Source organism: Buteo buteo, chromosome 8 (assembly GCF_964188355.1).
Source record: "Buteo buteo chromosome 8, bButBut1.hap1.1, whole genome shotgun sequence".
Taxonomy (NCBI): domain Eukaryota; kingdom Metazoa; phylum Chordata; class Aves; order Accipitriformes; family Accipitridae; genus Buteo; species Buteo buteo.
The window spans coordinates 37,200,361-37,220,153 of NC_134178.1; the positions used below are offsets into that span (position 1 = coordinate 37,200,361).

The 19,793-nt window shown below is 36.4% G+C and overlaps 1 protein-coding gene across 2 annotated transcripts in view; it reads left to right on the top strand.

The window, feature by feature from the left end:
- CBLB (Cbl proto-oncogene B) overlaps positions 1 to 19,793 on the top strand; it is a 140,109-nt gene that overhangs the window by 105,964 nt on the left and 14,352 nt on the right. Inside the window, exons 12-17 of one of the 2 annotated variants that reach the window (XM_075034146.1) lie at positions 2,218 to 2,583; positions 5,162 to 5,256; positions 12,345 to 12,488; positions 17,674 to 17,762; positions 17,862 to 17,993; positions 19,277 to 19,417. In XM_075034146.1, coding sequence (XP_074890247.1) covers positions 2,218 to 2,583; positions 5,162 to 5,256; positions 12,345 to 12,488; positions 17,674 to 17,762; positions 17,862 to 17,993; positions 19,277 to 19,417 — 967 coding nt within the window. The remainder of the gene's footprint in view (positions 1 to 2,217; positions 2,584 to 5,161; positions 5,257 to 12,344; positions 12,489 to 17,673; positions 17,763 to 17,861; positions 17,994 to 19,276; positions 19,418 to 19,793) is intronic. The other variant, XM_075034147.1, reaches the window with a different exon arrangement.

Here is a 19,793-nt window from a genome sequence, read left to right on the forward strand (position 1 = left end):
TGGATCAGTTTGGTAATAAACCCTGATTCATGAAAATAAATAAAAATTCAAGTTTCCTGAAAATAGATTTAAAGGTCATTATCTCATTAAAATTATATGTTGTGCTTTGATGATGATTTATGTTCAATTTTCACGGCATCCTTACAAGAAAAATATGTGCAGATACACTGCTTTCAAAACCTTAGATGGCATATATTAGGACTCAAGTTTGAAGGGAAATAATAATGACTCTATAGCTAATAAATTGTATGCTGTGTTTTGTGAAACTAATGATACTAAAGATTTAATGATTTTTTTTTTTGAGTGGGTACGCATGAAAGAGAACAAATACTATGTTAGTTGCTCTCTGTTATGAGTTGATCATTTGGTTGCAATTGCTGTATAGAGGGGGGAATTTGATTTAAATTTTTCATTTTTAGATGATGAATTCAGATTCAAGTTCAAAACATGACTTGAAACCTGTGTGCTCATAATAATCCAGTATGAAGTACCCTATTTATTTTGTCAGGTTTTTACTTCAAGCTTGAAAATCAACCTATTCTTAAGATTCTAGCGCTTTATACTTTAGAGGAAAAAAATAGAAGTTTGAATAGTTTCTTTAATCTTCTTTCATCACTTCTTATATTATCAAGGGAGTTTATAACAGATTGAGCATATATGCTAAACATATGGCACATAAATTAAAAATTAATTTTACAATAGCATGTTTTTACGAAGTTCATGTCTTTTAAAAAAACATAAAATCAGAAATACCATTGATATTGCTTCAAATTTTTCAGTGACATTATTTTGAAAATGCTATTTTTTGCCTTGAAACTTTTCGGGGGGGAGGGAGAAAATTTGAGTGGTGCAAGCGAAATAAGATGGGGCAACAAAGAATAATCTCATACTTTAAAAAATTTCAAATTAAAAAAAAAAAACAACAATTTAGTCCTGCCAAGACTACTACTTAAGTCAAAAAACCTCTTCTCTTTTTCTGCAGTGGAAAACCTATAACTATAACTATGAGCTCTAACAAAAACTTTGGACCCAGCCATTTTGTTCTTGCCTTGACAGTGAGAATCACTATTTTTCTTAACTAGCAGTTGAATTAAACATTTTTTTATTTAATGTACTGTCCTATTTATATGAATAGACCTGCAGGTAGAATAACTTTATTTTCAATCTAAGTGACATGTTGAGGTGCTGCTCGAAGAATAGTGGTGTGCTAACTTGTGAAGTGAGAGCAAATACTATTCTTACTTTAAAACTTTAGTGACCTCCATCTCTTCAAGTGTTAATAATATGCAGGCTTACCAGAGTCCATGAAAATTACACCTTCCAAGGGAAATAATCTTCCCTGTATTTCTTATGGTGGTAAGAGAAAAACATTTCGTAAAGCCCAATGTTGCTTAGTAAAATGCTGTTAGTAATTCACTCTTAATGAAATGTTTTGGTTTTATCAGATTTCTGCTCTTAGAAGCTGTACAGCTACCTGTATAAGGGTTTTTTTGTGGTAACTTGGTTTTCAGCTTTTTAGTATTAGCACACATAATTTTAGAAAACATTTCACCTTCTATGATGTAGTAGAGTTCTGAGGAAGAAAGTACTCTGGCAAAGGTTGTTTGCAGGTGAGCTAATTGCAAACATTACTATGTACTATGTATGCTACCTAAAAAACTGAACTGCAGTTCAAACAAACTGGGCACCGTAACAGTGCATGTCATGTAGAGAGTGGAGTTATCTCTAGGTATATGAGTAAAAATGAAGTAGTTTTCTTCTTCCACTTGATCCCTAATAATTGCTTTTTTGTGCTCATTCACTATCACCAAGTCATTTTCCTGTGAATGTGGGTTTTATTTTGTTCGGGTTTTTTTCTGCATCAGGAAGTCTGTTTTAACATTCCTTGGAAATCATTTCAGCAGGTAAATAAGTGATTGAAAAGATCAAAGCAAAGGATTCTGGAAAAAAAATAGGGGTCGTAAATCTGCCTCAGTTGTCTTTTTCTCCCTTCCACTCCTTCCTTGGGTTACTCATGCAACAGCAGAAATGGGGGCATGCTTTCTGAAGAAAGGCCAGGTTGTCTGCAGAATGCAGAGACTAACATTTAACTTACTGGCAAGTACTCTTGTGATGCCTTGAAAATGTCTCAGGAACAGTAAAGCCATACTTTTGGTCATGAGAAAAATATGTATGCCTATATGTAACTTTTTTTTTTAAATTTACTGTGTTGTTTAGTCTTCTCCTTGTATGGTGAGGAAACAAGACAAACCTTTGCCAGCACCACCACCTCCCTTGCGTGATCCTCCCCCGCCCCCACCGGAGAGACCCCCTCCAATTCCACCAGACAACAGGATAAGCAGACACCTGCATCATCCGGAAAGCGTGCCTTCCAGAGACCAGCCAATGCCCCTTGAAGGCTGGTGTCCCAGAGATGTGTTTGGGACAAGCCAGTTGGTAGGATGTCGAATAGGGAGTGATGCTTCTCCCAAACCAGGACTGACTGCAATTTCAAACATAAATGGAAGGCACAACCGCATAAGTTCGGATCCAGGATTTATGAGGAAACACAGACGTCACGAGCTGCCTGCGGAAGGTGCCAAGGTATGAAATGAGGTGAATGTGTTGATTCCTAATTTGATACCCTACTGCAGCATTGTCTTGCATTGGCTAACGTACTGTTTATATGGGTCAGTGTTGATCTGTTTCTGAATCTTTCCTCTTGATACTTAATAAGTTGATCGTAAATAAACGGTTTGTTAAATACTGTAATTTGTAAAGCAACAGTGCGTGAGGGTGTAAGTTACAGTTTTAACATGAAACCATCAAAAAATGCCTTGGAGAGAAAAATCTAGATTTACTATATTCTTTTAGCAAATTATCCATACAGTTGGTGCATGATAATAATATATTACCGTATGCTGCAGTATAGTTACGTAGCATCTCAGGTCCACTTTGGAAGTGCCTTGTGCCAAAATTGTGTACGCATTTGGTGATGGAAGAGTAGATGTTTCAGTTACCTCTGTAACTGGTGAGGTGAGGACTTGGTAACCTCTTCAATCTGTAATGTATGCAATATGTACAGATGATGTATACAAATATACTTAGGTTGTCAGGTATATTGCGTGCATTAACATAAAAAGCTAAATATTCTAAAGGTCAGTTGTGTTGTTCATCAGTAAAACATTATTTTGAAAAGAGCTTTAATTTAGTCATGATGTTCAATATACTGTAATGGAAAAGATCTAACCTGCCTTGACCCTAAGAAAGAGGAAACAAATACAGCCAAAGCCAAGCTAAATGCAGAATCATTTATTGTATCTCTACCACTGGCTATATGGGCAGCATCCTTGAAAGCGCTCAGTGACACAACCCCAGTATTGCATTGTTTGATGTGGTATTATCATCAGTACTCGGAACATTTTTCAGCATAATTAGCATTGCAGCTCCCTTTCTCTTTGTCAATTGTTTACAGCAATACACATATCTTTAGCTGAATTTTTCCTCCGTTTTGCTTAAATCAGAACTCCAGCTGCTGGAGTTGTAATTTGTCCATAGCAGCCTTTGACTTCTCTTGGACAAATGTCCAGTGTAATGCCCAATAATCCATTTTCAGTGCTGAGGGCATTCAGAGTTGTCACTTGCAACCTTTCCACTGATTGTCTAGCTTGGTTTGGCTAGGGGTCTTCTGCTTGTCACCCACAGGAGAAGTATGTTTTCCTGTCGTTGCTTGCAGTGAATAGTATGTGTGTCTAACTATGGTGTTTCTTCTGTGAAAAAATAGTGAAGGATTGTTTCTTTGTGTTAATTTAAGATATCTGGGGAGGAGAGCGTAGAGGGAGTAGTTCTGGCATTCGGCAGCTTCAGACAACTTGCAAGACTTGTACAGTTGGGGAAGCTTAGGTCTGAAAAGACATCAAGTGGTGATGGCCTAAGAAAAAATTCCTAGTTCTGCTCTGATCAGTTTTATCAAAGCAGCTCAGTAATTTATTCACAGAACAGGTTATTAACTCAAAGCTGCTTTTTTTTGCTTGAAGACTACATAGCTTGTGCTAAGAAGGGTGGATTTGTGGTTAAGCCATGGTAGTTAAAAATCATAACTTTTTCTGTCTTACTTGCTTTTCCCAAGGTCACAAGCTATTTAACCTTTCTATCTCCATTTTACTTTTTTTTTTAATATGGATATTTTGATTATTTTGAAAGTACATTACTGAAATTCAATTAGTATAGGTAAAGAACATTGACATATATGTTGAAAGGTGCTTAAGAAGTCCATGATGTTACAGATAATTAGAATTTCCTTTTATCAGCATTGAGGCAAAACACCAAAATTTTACTTACAACTAGGCTGTTGTTTAAAATCCTATAGCTTTTCATCTGATTTTAAAAGGATACTGGGTTTATATCTTCAATTGCATCTCCATATAGCATTCCATTTGTGGTCTGGCATAGTATTGAAGCTGATAGAATTAATACTTCTCAAATCAGAATAACCACTCAGTGTAGAAGTGCCATTGTAGTCTGGAGAAGCTACGCATGTATTTCTTTAACCAAATGCTGTTTGAACTGTCATCTTCAGGTTACAGATCTAAGCCATTTGGTTAAATGAAGCAACTGACAACTCTGAATTATCGTTTCAGGCTTTATGCACATTCACAAGGGAAACATTTAATCAATTTTCTTCCCTGATTCATATATCAATTGTAATATAATCTTTTTGCTATTGGTAAAAGCCAAGAATCAGGAAAACAATCCTGTGGGTAGGGGGTGGATTCTGGCAGGCACTGTATCACAGACTTTTAAAAAACATTAATATGTTTAGCATGCTGCACCTGCTGTTTTCCCACTGTACTTAATCTCTCTCACTTTGATCGGTTTGCAATCTTGAAATCTTAATTTTCCCCCAAGCAGTTCAGTTGTAACTGAGTAGTTCATCTAGTAACCGTGATGTGGAACTTCCTCTTTTGGTGAAGTTTTAGGCTAATGTGTTCTACAGCTCCCAGATGGGCTGAGCTGAAACAGGTATGAAAGACTGACTTCAGATAACAGCTCTGTAGTATGAACTCCGAGGAAAGCCTTCACCCATAGTCTTCTCAAGGTCTGTTTTGTAAAACCTAGTCGATGAACATCCAAGATGATAAATGCAAGGAGGTACCCGTTGTAACAGTTTTGTGATTTTTAGGTCTTTTCAAACGGTCATCTGATAAATGAAGAATATGATGTCCCTCCACGGCTTTCACCCCCTCTTCCAGCTGCCTCCATCATCCCTAGTATAAAGTAAGTTAACTTTATCTATAAAAGAAATGCGCTAATTAATGTTAGATAATAGCACTGCTTTTTGGTGCCAAAAGAAAAAGGGGAAAAAGAAAGAAATAAGATGAACTAATATAACTTCATGATACTGTTTCCATGAACTTTAATGTGGTTTTACAAAGAAAACGTAAATTGTCTGGATTAAGTGGGAACAGTTCTAATGTTAATTGAACATACTACATTTTTATAGGAAGAGAGGATAAATTGTGGCAGATCTTGCTCACAGGCATTTGGCAGTGAGAGCAGATACTGTCTGCTTTTGCTTCTACTACTACAGGAGAAGTGTGGTCAGAGCTATTTATCACAGGAGATGAGAGATGCTAGGGAAAGTGCTAAGGGTAAAGAGCATGATTTGTGTGCATTCTGCCCCTAATCTAGCCATGCTTTCTGGGCTTTCTGCACATGGAGCTTTATCCAGGGTTCACACCAGTATCTTTTTTTTGTTGTGGCTAAAAAACAACCAAACAAAAACATTTTATATCATTTTAAATGGGGTCAACCTCCCTGAATTCCAGAGTATGGTTTGGGAAGTTTTGTCATTTCAAGTTGCAGACTACTCTTAGTCTTCCAGTAACATGACTGTTTATTTAGTACCAAGATGTTGCTGTGCATAGCAAGTGGTTTTGGACTCTGAATCACACAGGATTTTCTACAGAGCAGGAGATATTTAAAATAGAAAGCTTGGAAGTGCTATGATGTTTGTCAGTTTTTTGGTTTTGTAATATTTGATGTTATCCTACAGCTTCTTTCCAAGGTACTCCTTGTGGTTCTTGCTGTTAAATAAAATAATTGGGCAGTCAGTACATATTAATACTAAGAATTTTCTCATTAGTGTGTAATTTTGCTATATCTTCAGCACCCATTCTATTGTTGTTCAGTTAGCAGTAACATAAAAGACAAATATATCTCAGCATTTCATTAATGTGCTGGGTTTTATCTTCCCAAGTGCTAGAATAAAGGTGCGGTGGAGCATTGACTTTTTCATTCAGAAGCATGTTTTCAGGTGCAACAATTGCTGAGTTGAAGCTCTCCATGTTTACTTGCAGTTCAGCAGCAAATTTTAGAACATTATCCAGACATTTCTGTAATGTAATGTTGTGATGTAACCTGATTGAGGTAGGGTATCACAGCAGTACCATTTGGATACTTCATGTAATCAGTCCCCTTATAGACTGATCTCCTTGGATTGACTACTCCTTCCATGATACAATGCAAAACCTGGGATGTTCCACACATGTCAATCACATGTCAATCAGACTAAGCAATAAATCTGATAGACAAACTAAATACTTCCATATTCCAAAGCAAATTAAACTCTGGAGAGGGTAAGATTCTTATTTTTCTTTTTCACAGCGTTGAAAAAAAACCCCAAAAATTCTGCTTCATGAAAATCCCATGTTTTACTCAGATCTTTGTGAATATAGCCTACAATCAAAGTACAATGTATACATACACCATACGGTGTTCATTGGGAAGTCCACAGGATATTGTAGCAATGTGGACATGCACAAAATCCCTGTCAAACCAATCCAAAAGTAGAATCTGTGACTTTAGCTTGGTCAAAAGAAATACCTTCATTAACTGAAGTCTTCTGAATAGAAAACTTATGTATTCCAGCCAAAAGAAAATCTTCATTTGCTAAAAGTAAACTCCATAGACTTTTGAGGAAAAAATTAGCTTTCATTTCTGGTTTGGTTTTGTACGTACACCTTTTAAAAAATATACAGCATGTTTTAAATTTTGATTTTTAAAATGTGAAAAGTATCAATATATAACCTAGGGGTAAGAAGTTCAAATTATTTAATTAACAACTACTAAAATGTCACATGGAATGACTGTTAAAAATTCATCATTGTATGTTGTTTCTTGAAACCCTAACATGTCTATTTTAAATTTGATTTCAAATTAAGTGTTTGTTACCACTAGGAAATACCCTGATAATCTATAATATTGTGTGGCAATATATAGGTGGAAAAACTGGAGGAGGGGGGAATCTTCAAAACTAGCAAGTTTAATAAGTTCAATATTTCCACCAACCACAAAAATTGCTTTCAAAAAGGTAACCTAAATAATATTTAGCACGATTTAATTTGAAATGTCAGAGAGAATATTTTCACAGTGTATTTTTCCTCCTGTTAAATTGACTGCACTAAGCCTTCATAAATATGTTGAACTATACTTGATCCAAAATACTTTTGCTTTCCACAACTGTGCTACTGCAATCGATCTGGTGCAAGTTTCTCATTTTTACTACTCTCCAATCTCTGCAGAGTTGTGGCATGAAAGCTAGTTTGTTTCATATAGCTCCAAGGCATTTTATTCTTTCTAGTTACTATCATAAGTCTGTAATTTCAAAGGTTTGACTGAAGGATACATTGACCATGTATGAAATGTCTTAGTATAAATAGTAAGGAGGCGAAATGACCCTTAGTTGAAACTTCACAATTCTAAAATGTCCCAACTTAACTTATTTGATCAGTTTTTACTGTATATGAGATTACAAATATGACTTTTTTTCCTTTACTAAGTTACATTAATAGAAAAGCACTAGTGTCTTTTTTCTGGAAACAGTGCTGATTTATTTTCATTTTATTAAATTGATTATTATTAACCATACTTTAATAATGAAATGTTGGACTCTTGTTAACCAAGCATCTGATTTTTATTTTCCACTCAGCCGCTATGTTGCTGATCCTACATGTGAAAACAGTTATCCTTTTATTGGACTGCTGTAATTATGTCAGATTATTTTTAGCAGTTTTGATCAAACTGCTACTTTATTCTTGAAAAAATAAATAAAACTTTTATGTCAAAGATACAGAACCATTATTCCCCCAGACTTTGAAGTTTTCAAGTGGTGTTTTATTCCTGTGAGTAGGTCCCATTTTGCTACACTGATAGAAAATTGGCCTCTTTGTCTTGGAAGTACTTTATATCACAGTGATACTTTCTGTGAGAGCGTGTCTATTTTTGAGTATGTAATGAGACATCCAATTCCAAGTACCTTTTGTAGTCTATAAATATATTGAGTATATCTAGTTGCTTTGAGGTAGTTGAGGGAAAAGTAGAACTGAAAGGTATTTCTCCTCTTGCTATCCCTTCTATCTTGCTAACAAACTTTGACGGTGAAGCCATAGTTCCATTAAAGGCAGCTGTGCCTTGGAAGTCCTGGCTCCCTTGAAATCAGCCACTGGCACGGTGCTTCTCCAGCGGCATTAGAAGAAGCACTGCTGACATGCAGGTTCCAGACATCTGAGAGATGATGCTCTGGAGGACACAGTGTGTCCTTAGCCCATAGATTGACAGGCCAGTGAGTTTGGATACATCAGCTGTTCTGCGGTAATTCTTGTTGCGTTGCAGGTTACCCTGTGACGAATAGAAAATTGTGTCCTTCTCTGTGAATGAAGGTGAATTGCTTTATGTACTCTTTGGTTTTAAGGGTAGAGCATGCTTAGGAGCAGTTGCCACGAGCAGCTGACAAATGTTGACTTGGTCATGTGGTCCATATAATTTAACACATATTTTGCTGAAACAGAGTTTGCATGAGGCCTTGCAAGATTAAAGTGTTTGTCTGCACTAGCAAGTAGTATTCTGCATAGGACAGAAGAGCGGATAGTAAGGACCTGATGCCTGTACTGTACATGTTAGGGGACAGCAGTTCAATGGGCTATAGTCTTGTTCAGTGAATTTGAACAGTCTTTAGCTATCAGAACATAGTAGGGGCACACTTGGAATGTATCGTGTATTTTAGTTTAATCTGAAAGGTATTCAAGTTGTGCACTCCTCAGTGTAAATCAAAATGTAGTAAGTAGAGAGATTGAAGGGATTAATTTCAAAGCATGGTCCTGATCCAGACTGAAATACGTGGACTGCAAGTTCATCGTGTCGTAAGTTCTGTGAATCAGTTTACCAGTAAATGATGGAAGGGGGACCTTTCCCTGAAATACTTCTAAACAAGTATGAGATGTTGGTTTCCCTGGAGTTCTGTTTACAACTAAGCTGGAGCTGAAGTGGCTTGACAAAAACAAATTCTCACATCTTTTCCTGTTCTGCCTTTGGTCCTTGGTGCTCAGTAGGATAAGAGAGATTGACATCTAGCCTTCTGTTCAACAAACCAGAAAATATGAAGTCATCACTTAGCAGAATGTAATTCTGACTATCAATTTTAAACTATTTCCACTTAAGAAGTAGTAAGGGGAACTAGAGAATATATAAATACAGTGTACTCGTCAGTTTTGCATTCCTCTCTCTGTACACAGATCTTCTAAAGATATAAGAGTAATGAAGTTTTTTAAAGTGTAATTACAGAAAATTTCACCAGCTTGATAAGCAGATGCCTAAGTGTTTCATGTCTTCACATACAATGACAATGTTCTTCTGTTTAGTTAAAGAAAACCTGTAAAATATTTGTCTATTTATCTGAGATGGTTTTGTATAGAACAGTAGAGTTAGTATTAGAACAACAGATATTTAATAAAACAATTTGTTCTTGAAGAAATTTCAATAATCGTGGAGAAAATGGGTAAGACATCTAGCAGAACAATGCAAAAGAGGTTTGGACTCAAATATCATTACAACTGGAGTGACTTGAAAGAGCAATATGATTTTTTTAAAAATATGAATTCTGAAATATTAATAAAATATAATGTAAGTATACAACAATTTTAAGACCCTAATGGAGAGTATGTTAGTTATATGTTAGTACTCTATCTCTTCTATTGCTTTACAAATCAAAAGCACCTTTCAAATATTAATCACATAATAATATTTACAACCTGGCAAATATTGAAGGACTTGTCTAAGGCTACACAGTATTCAGAAGCAGGAGACCTGGAACTTAACGTCTTTAATAATAGCTCTAAACCAGTAACGATTTCTCAGCAGAGAAGGGGGGGGAGTTGTTTGTTTTTTCCCAGCCTTTGAACAGGGTGTCAAACAATACTAACAACCTGGTTTTGTCAGTATTGGACATTCGGTAATGGTCAATATTGGACTTTTCTGGTTTAGATATTAATATTTCAAACATTGCTATCTGCAATTCATGATTATCTTCAAAAAAACTCTGACATATATCTATAAAAAAATAATAATAAATAACAGCTCCAGAATGTGCTGGATTGCCATGTAAGAATGATTGCACATCCACAGAATTGAGAAAATTTATTCTTTCAACTGTCAACCTGAGAATACTACAGAGTTCTCATTGTTCCTGTACATTTTTGCCTTCTGTTCTTTAAATGGCTCTACAGCAGTGACACAAACCTCTAGTCCATCTAAGAAATCAAGGATGGAAAAAGCAATTTCACATAGCATTGCTGTGTGAAATTTTGCTCCCTCTACAGAAAGGGGTTGAAAACCGCAATATAGAGTTTGCGGTTCAGTGCCATAAATCTTCTTTCTCCTGCCTTTGCAGAAGAAGATGGATTCCCATCTTCCATGAGCTTGTTTCTGAAGACAAAAGTATATTACGGATTGAAGGAAAGAGTGTCTGAGAAGATTCAAGTAGCTAGGGAGCTCTAGACTTTCAGTATATTCAAACAGAAGCAGCACATCTCTCCCCTTCTTTCTCCGTTTCTCCCTTTTTATGTTTATTAATTTAGTGACTTGCTAGTACTCATGGTAGCTAGTTATCCGGTTTTGTTCACAGGGTACCTGGGTGTTCTTGAAGTCATGTGGCATCATCTACAGTAAATAGTGAAAGACATATGGTTTTCCTTTGTGAAGAGGTGTGCTGTGTGATTCAGGTGCTGCTTGGGTTGAAAAAGTTGAGGAGATAGGCCTGGCCTGTCATTTCAGCTCTTGCCCTTATGATAAAATCAAACTAATTAGACCGCACAGTAAGAGAAAGTATGTCCACTTCCTTCTTACATCTCCTTATAGTCCTTAAGAACTTTCCTAAGTGATGTATGAAGTACATGGATCTTGTAATGTAGCATGTAGTTCAGCTCAGGGGCCATTACCCATGCTTTTAAGCCACAAATCAAAGTGGTTGTGGATACATTGGACAGCTTTGTTCAAGGTCCTCCAGCTGTTGGCTTGTCTGGGGGCAAAACATAAAGGTGCTCTTCACTGCATAATGTAATATCCAGATGATTTTTGAAGTTACATGCTTTTTGTTCCTCATGTTCAGCTAGTTCAAGAATGAAACTTGTTTGTGGTTTTCCTGTATGATCAACCTGAAGTTAAATTAAGTCCTTAATGTAAGCTTTTGTATTTCAGATGTTTTGTGAGTTCCTTGTTTATCTTAATGTATTGGAGTAATTGCTAGAAATGGAGGGGCTCTATGTATAAAAGAACAGGTGACATTGATTGCTAGACCTATAACCTAGCTAGTTAGATTTTATGAAGCTCAAAAGATTATGTTGAGCTTGTTAATATCTAACAAAATTATTTTCTCCAGACTGGTCACTAAAATGAAATTTTTGCCCATCATTTTATTTACACTTATATAGCAGAAAACCAGGTAGTAGGAGTTATTTTTTTGTTTTAAAAAAAGTTTCAAATCCATCAATATTCTCCATGACGGAACTTGTTACCTGTAAATGGAGACTGTAAAGCGTACCTCTTTCCTGGGCTTCCACTGCTTTCAAGAAGTGATATAAATCACTGTCTGGGAGAACAATTAAAGACAATTATTGTTTGAAGTAAAACTAATTTAAAATACAGGCAAATTCTGGGAGTTTGATAATGTTATGGCTGGAACAAGACTTCTCTCAAAGGGTGAATGTCTGCTGCCGCACTGAGCCCTGCTAAATACTATTTGCCCCGAATTAACTTTTGTTTAGTTCTTTTGCTAAGTGCGAACAGGTTAAGCCTTGTAAGTGCCTTTTTAGTATTCTATTTTTAATTCTTTGCAGTTCTCTGCTATGTTGTGCTTGCTTAAAGTAGCTGCATTCTTAGTGCCAAAAAAGCCAATAACCTTACAAGTTTTAGTTTGACATGGTGGTTTTGTTACCTTGCGTAGCAGACGTATTGAGGATGTTTAGGCTAAAGAAGAGTATTTTCTGTATTAAACTGAGGTTAAAGCAAAACTGATCTTCTCATTTCCTTAGGTGCCCTGTTCCTTCAGCAAATTCTCTGTCTGATAAATCAAGGGATCACACAGATGATGATGATGAATACAAAATTCCATCTTCACATCCTGTAATACTGAGCTCACAACCACCTCATGGTCATAATACAAAACCTCTTGCTCGGTAAGATCATTTAGCAGCCTTGAAGGCAACTTATTTACAAAAACTCTGCTTTTTTCAAAATTTAACTGGATTAAATATTTACAATGATGGTTAAGCTTGCCTGCCTTCTAAAATGCCTTATCTTTTCAAGCTTGGATTACTTAGGCCTCTGTTTCATCTGAACACCACCGCAGTCATGAATCTGTGAAGTTCACTTTGTTTTATCTTTCTTGCATCAGAACTGGGTATTTTTTGCTGTTGAATACTATTTCTGCAGTTGATCCTTTTTTCCCTTAGGTTGAGGTTTTCAGAACTGACCAGGAGATTCAACCCTCACAACTCTCGCAAAGTGTAATTTTAAGGAGAATTGTGTGACAGAAATTCCCAGTCAGCTTCGAAAATCTTAAACATTCACATTTTATGTAATTCATTTTGATAAGCAGCGCAATACTAAAAAATATGTGAATTGGCAGCTGTATGTACATACTTTGATTCTCTTTTTGTCCCATGTGTGCTATGCCTTTTTAGCTTTTTGAGCCTGTTTCACAGCATATTTTCTTTGTGCTTCTCAGGAAGAGAACCTTTTTTTTAAACTCAGATGAAATATATCTCTTTTGCTTTAAACGTGTTCTAAATTAATAACTCCAAACTTTCACAGTTCTGAATTATTAATGGATTATGGCAAGGAGATTTGGAGCCAAGGGATGTGACAACTGAGGGCTGTGTCATTCCTGGTGAACTTATTGGACTTTGAGTCATAAAAAAATCTGAATGTATGGAATTAAGAGAATAAGTCTTGGGAAAAAGAAGGGCCAATTCTCTACTGGTCTTGTAAACCAAAAGTATGATATTCAAGTATTGATCTAAAATGTTCAGACTCTTCTGCTATTAAAAAAATGCAGTGACATATTGCCATTCTTTCCTCTCTCTGTCAGAATGTAATGGCAAGGACCCACCATCAATAAAGCTCGACAAGTCTCTCATCCCAAAATTAGCCAATTATAATTCTTAGACCTCTTCAATCAGAATTTAGAACAGGTGCAAAAAAGGTCATAGTCTGATCACTCCTTGCATGCAGGTTAAAAATTCTGTTTTTATTAGGAATGCTGATCCAACCTTCACTGTATAAATGTGGATATTACACAGTTGTCTGAGCTTTATGATCTTGAGTACTTAAATTCCTATCTAATGTATGAGGCTTAAAAAAAAAAAAAGTTAAACTCTCAACATTGGCCAAGCAAAAAAATGGGAAGGAAAAGAAAAAAAACAACTTTCCAAGGTCCGAATCCTTTTTACCTGTGCCATTTTTTATCCAAGTTTGTTGTGCTTCTGCACGGTAATGTCTTTCTGTAACACGCGAAGTCGTTAATAGAGGCTGAGTTGCTTGCATGACTAGGGTTACACAGGATGTGGCATTTCTTAGCCAAGAATTCATCTGCAACAGAAGAGAGCAGTATGTGGGCAGATGACCTTGGCTTAGCAGCTTCTGAGGGCTATGTCTAAGTTAGCAAGTAGTGCGGTGCAGTAGGAGTGAGTCTGTAGTGGGGACCAACTGACTCCAAGGACCCCACATCCACACTGCATGTTTTGGGAAGTTTGGGATTCAGATGAGCCCTAACGTAGTCCTGTGGCTGGAGTACCGTTTACTAATTGCAGCACATTGGTTGAGCTCCTGCAGGACATCTTTTCAGTTAACATCATTGTGGTTTAACCCCAGCCCAGCCAGCACCTACGCACCACGCAGGCGCTCGCTCACTCCTCCCCGCTCCCAGTGGGATGGGGAGGAGAATCAAAAAGAGAAGTAAAACTCATGGGTTGAGATAAGAACGGTTTAATAACTAAAGTAAAATAAAATGCAATAACAATAAAAATATAGTAATAATAATTGAAATGAGAAGGAATATAATGGGTGGGGGGTGGGGAGAGAAATAAACCCCAAGAAAAGACAAGTGATGCACAATGCAATTGCTCACCACCTGCTGACTGATGCCCAAGCAGCGATCCACCCCTCCTGGCCAACTCCCCCCAGTTCTATACTGAGCACGGCGTTCTGTGGTATGGAATATCCCTTTGGCTAGCTCAGGTCAGCTGTCCTGGCTCTGCTCCCTCCCAGCTTCTTGTACACCTGCTTGCTGGCAGAGCACAGGAAACCGAAAAATCCTCACCTTAGGATAAGCCCTGCTTAGCAACAACTAAAACATCAGTGTGTTACCAACATTATTCTCACACTAAATCCAAAACACACTGTACCAGCTACTAAGAAGAAAATTAACTCTACCCCAGCCAAAACCAGGACAGTCATCCAAAAACAATTGAGTCTGCATGTTCTGAGACCTTTTTGCAATGTAAACCAGTGTAAAAAGTGCTGTAAGTGGGAATGACTTGTGGAGATTTGTTTCAATTGATACTCCTGACCTGGACTAAAATGCTAATATCCAGATGAACCCTGAAACATTTCTTGAGAAAATAACCAACTGGAAAACCAGAAACTTCTCATTTTCTTGTATCCTTCTTTTGCAGAAAAAAGAGTTGAGTGCTTTCAATTGGCTGGTACAGGATGTCAGCAGGCCATTAGAATTACTACAAGAGGCTGTAGATGGAAAGCTGATTTCAAAGGTTTTTTCTAGTTTTTAGTTTATTTTTTAGCTAGCGTACTTGGTTTTGCACTTACAGTGGGCTTTTTTGGCATTAATCCAGGATTTGCTACAGAGAAAATACCTCAGTTTGCCATTCACATTGCTCTATGATTAAAACCACCAACTCATTTTATAATATATTCTGATAAGAATTTTAACTCGAAACAAATCATTCTCCTAAGCGTTAAAAAAAAAAAAAGTTGAATATTTGTGTATGAATATATATGATGTTCCATATACTTAAAATGTCTCCTTTTAGCTAATGTCACTGCTTAGATGTGAAAGCTGAGATAAAGCTTTCAAAAAGAATCTTTGTTCTGGTTGATGGTGTATTCTTTTAATGTACTACTTTTAATCTCATGGGGAGGTGAGAGTCAATAAAAGCTTAACTTTTCAGTATTGTTTAGCAAAACTGTTACTAACAATATTTTTCTCTTTTAATTGTCATAAATTTTTAGCACCTTTCAGTTCTGTCCCTGAGTGTCACCTTCTCTTACCGCTTCCCTCAGTGTTGCTTCCTCAGTTCTTGGATAGTACTTAAGAGTTTTCTGTAAACTAAAGAGCCTACAAAATTTCTTCTGGATGTTCTTTAATTTAGGAGCTGTGTAATACTTCCATCCTACCCCCAAATTTGTATTGCCTCTAAGACTTTTTGCTCTTTTACCAGTAGATATGACAATGCTAAAAATATTACAAGAATAAAACAAAAAATTACTCACAGTCTTATTTTCTGGCAGCTCAGTTAATTGTCTGGTTTGTTACAGCTGATCATCTCTTCCCAGGTATGGGGCAAGTTCAGCAATAAGAAATGGAGGGAAAGAATTTCAGCATTACTAATTAGACTACTACTAGAAGAATGATACATTATTTTATTCACTATCTTTTCCTAATAAAGCTTTTTCCAAAAGGAAAAGGACAGAGGCTTGCTTGTTAGTACTCATTTGCTGTCCTTCTTTCTGGTGTTTATTGTTGATATAAACAGGTATTTAGCATGATTTGTAAACTGAACACTTAACTGGGCTCATTATGACCTGAATACTCTGAAGTGGTGCGATGTCAAATTATCTTCCTGCCTGTGGCTGGTTAGATTATTGAAAATGCAGAATAGATTCAAATTAAAGTAGAAAATATTCTCAAGTTATTTAGTATATGTGCTGAGGAGTCAAAGTGTTGCGTCCACTGCATTTGAGAGATTGAACCAATCTAATTTCAAAGATAGAAGCAACACTTCCTCTACCACTTCCCTGGGGAAATTAATTCATAACAAAATAGCTCTTACCATTAGTCTTTTTGTTTTGTTTTATTTTTTAAGTCTTGTAATTATTCTTACATTTGTTTCATTATTCCTTGTTACAACTCTTGGGAGCACAAACACAATTTCACTTCCTCTTTCCTGTTTATATATTTTAAATGATTCCAGACCTTTATTCATTCCTCCTTTCCATATGGCCAAAGCTGATAGGTTTATTAATGTTCATACTATTGGTATAAACCCAAGATCTGAAATTTTAGCTGTATATAGCTCTAGCAGATTTGCCGGTATTTAGTAATAATGGTGCATGGTGGGTTGGGATTTTTATTTTTAAGCTGGAATTGTTTAGCACAGTGGCCTTTTTCCAGAGAAACTCTCTGGTTCTTTCTGAATATGCAGGGTCCGCAGTACCAATGACAGGAGTAATTTCCCAGTTCTTTCACATTAATTAAAACAATATTTAGTATTATGAAAAGGCTTTTGTTCTGTGTTTTTCCCTGCTGTATTTGAACAGAGTCACCTTACAAAAATAATCTCCAGTATTTTTCTGACAAGATTATAGGCAACTTTGTACTGTTTGGTTTAGATGATTTTCATATTTAATTTGATACTCTTGTTTGATTTTGAGGGCGTAATATGCTTCCATTTTAAAAAATCAGTAAACTGTGGTAGAAGTGTCAGTGAGACTCAGCTTTTTGATACAGAAATGAATAGGCGCCTGCAAAACTGCTTTAGCTAGTTCAATTTTGTTTTTTTAATGTTTGGCTAAGAGTTTATTTGAAATTTGTTATTGCTAGTGGTGTGTTGTGGTGTTCTGTTTGGGGTTTGTTTTTGTTGTTTTATTTTGTATTTTGTTTAATGACTCTTCTGTGTACTTCAGTGTGAATAATTACGAAAACCCACATTTCCCTTTATCATGTTTCTGCTAGGGAAAATTCAACAGCTGGGAAGGCAAAATAGGATTGAGTCTGTGACTTAACTGTGTGAATAAACTAATGAATGGCCTGAGGTCTGAAGTGAGGACTATGTTTAATGTTGTTCTTCCTCTATCTTGTATTGCAGCCTTGAGTAAATTATTTAAGCCATGTCAGTATCCCTCCAAGAAAGCAGTATAATCCTGCAGAGCAGTTTTATTGACGGTTAACCAGTATCTGCTCTCAATATAAAAAGCATAAATTTTAAAATTGGTGCAGCTTTCATTCTTTTGAATCTTTCATTCATTTCCATATAGTGAACTGCCAGCTCAGGTACTTCATCATTCTGGGAATTAATACTTGGATAACTGGTTGATTGCTTCCTGTTTAATGTCTGTCTTCAGGGTGTGTGAGAATGGTCAATGTGCTGGAGTAACGAATGGAACACACAGTACTGCTTCCGAGATGAAGAAATCAAAACACCCAGAGTTAGGTATGTTCTTATTTTCCACTATTTAGCAAGAAAATTTACTCTGTGCTGTTCTAGGGGTACAGCAAGAAAACATTCACTTCTTGTGATTGTGTCATTCAGGAGATGTCTATGATGCACCTACTGTTCCGGTACCTTTGCCACCTGCACGACCTCCTACCAGAGACAACCCAAAACACAGCTCTTTGCTCAACAGGACACCCTCCGATTATGATCTTCTGGTGCCCCCTTTAGGTTGCAGACTTTTTGCTGATTACATTTAATGGTTAACATTGCCTAGATGAACCAAATGCCATGTTCACTGAAAAACAACCAATGTTGAGTATGTTAAGAGTACCAAACAAGCTATGGGCTAAATATTACAACTGTAAGTCAATATTTGTGTCAATGATCTGTGCTCAGTATCTGTCTGCAAGCCCTCATGCAAGACAGACAAAAAGGCATACTAAATCTGTATTCAAACTATAAAGAAAAGCAAAACCATTTTCCCTAAAAAAATTACAATTTTTTGTCCCTTAATAGGAAGTTTGAGCATTGCAATTTAATGCAAGAGTGGAGGACTTTTCCTATTGTAGCTTAAATAATTCCATTTTTTTAATCAAATACAAAGAAGAATGCCTAAGAGGTTGTATTTTAAGTCAAAGAAAAAATTAATTTAATAAGTTTATTTCTGGTTTTCTCCACTATCAAGGGATGGTTCAAAACTCACTGCTGCCTACAGTCACCAAAAGCTATCATTTCCAACCCTGATTTCTGTTCTGTTCTACACAAAAGTCAGTGAGCTCTGCATTATATACAAGGGCTGTGCTTGGCCACTGCCCATGCCTTTACTGACAAACTCAGCTGCATGATTGTATCTGTGTGTGTCATCATCCAATTTTCTGGTTCCATAAAACCTTTTGAACATTTGCTATGTTCTTGCACTATACTCTCTCTGGTCCCTGAAGTGTTCCTGAGTTGTGGGAGTACACAGAATTGAAGGCAGAAGAATTCGTAGAAATCACACTGCTTAGTAGTTCTAGCCCTGTCTGCATCACCTTTGTGTAGGGGGCACATTCTTTTGCCAAGCTCTAGAAAATTCAGTTTATATCTGGGGTCAGAGCTTTAGAACAGCAGATAAAGATAATACACAGTATAAATGTAGCAGATTCAATGTAGTCAGCATTGGTGTTTGAATATAAATATATTTGCTTAACCACTGAAACATAGCTGTTATTCTTCAATGATATTCAGTGAAGCTTTCATTATAATACACTCTTTGCAACTAAGCCACTAAAAGAAATCTCTCCCCCCATCACAGAAAAGAAACTGAGCACTGCAAAAGGTCATTCAGAGCATGTTTTAGAAGAGGATTGTGCACAGTAGGAGTCAGGTTTACAATTTCATTATTGGAGTCACTGAACTGCTAGATGAACCCTAGGAGTAAAGGCCTCAGAAAAAAAATATTAAGCTTCACTCTTTATTCTACAGTTCTTAATGAAGTTTTGCTCATCTAATAATTCTTTTCTAAAATGCAGGTGAAGATGCGTTTGATAACTCACCCCCCTCGCTACCACCACCACCACCACCACCTGCTCGGCACAGCATGATTGAGCAGACAAAACCTGCTGGCTCAGGAAGCCGACCTCCTTCGGGACATGAACTGTTCCTTCATTCTGGTAGGAATACAATGGAAACAAGATATTTTATTTCATTTTGCTTTACTTCAGAAGCTTATCTGTTCTGTGATAAAGTTGTCATCAGGCTTCAGAAGTCTCTTTTGTCTTTACTTCATTATACAAAACGTTAAAAAATAGGTGGTTTTTAATGGTGGAGATGAAACAACTCAGAATATAAAAAGACTTCACTTTTTGTTATCACTAAGTAATGAAATAAGGTCAATATGTCTATACCAAGCTAGACATTTTAGTAAATTGTACTTTTCTAGTAAGAGTTATTACTTGTGAAGTGCCGAGTTTTGTGTTGTAATCTGTGATACTAGTCTGTATCCTTTTATCAACTCCATTCTTTTCAATTGTAAAACATAATTAATGG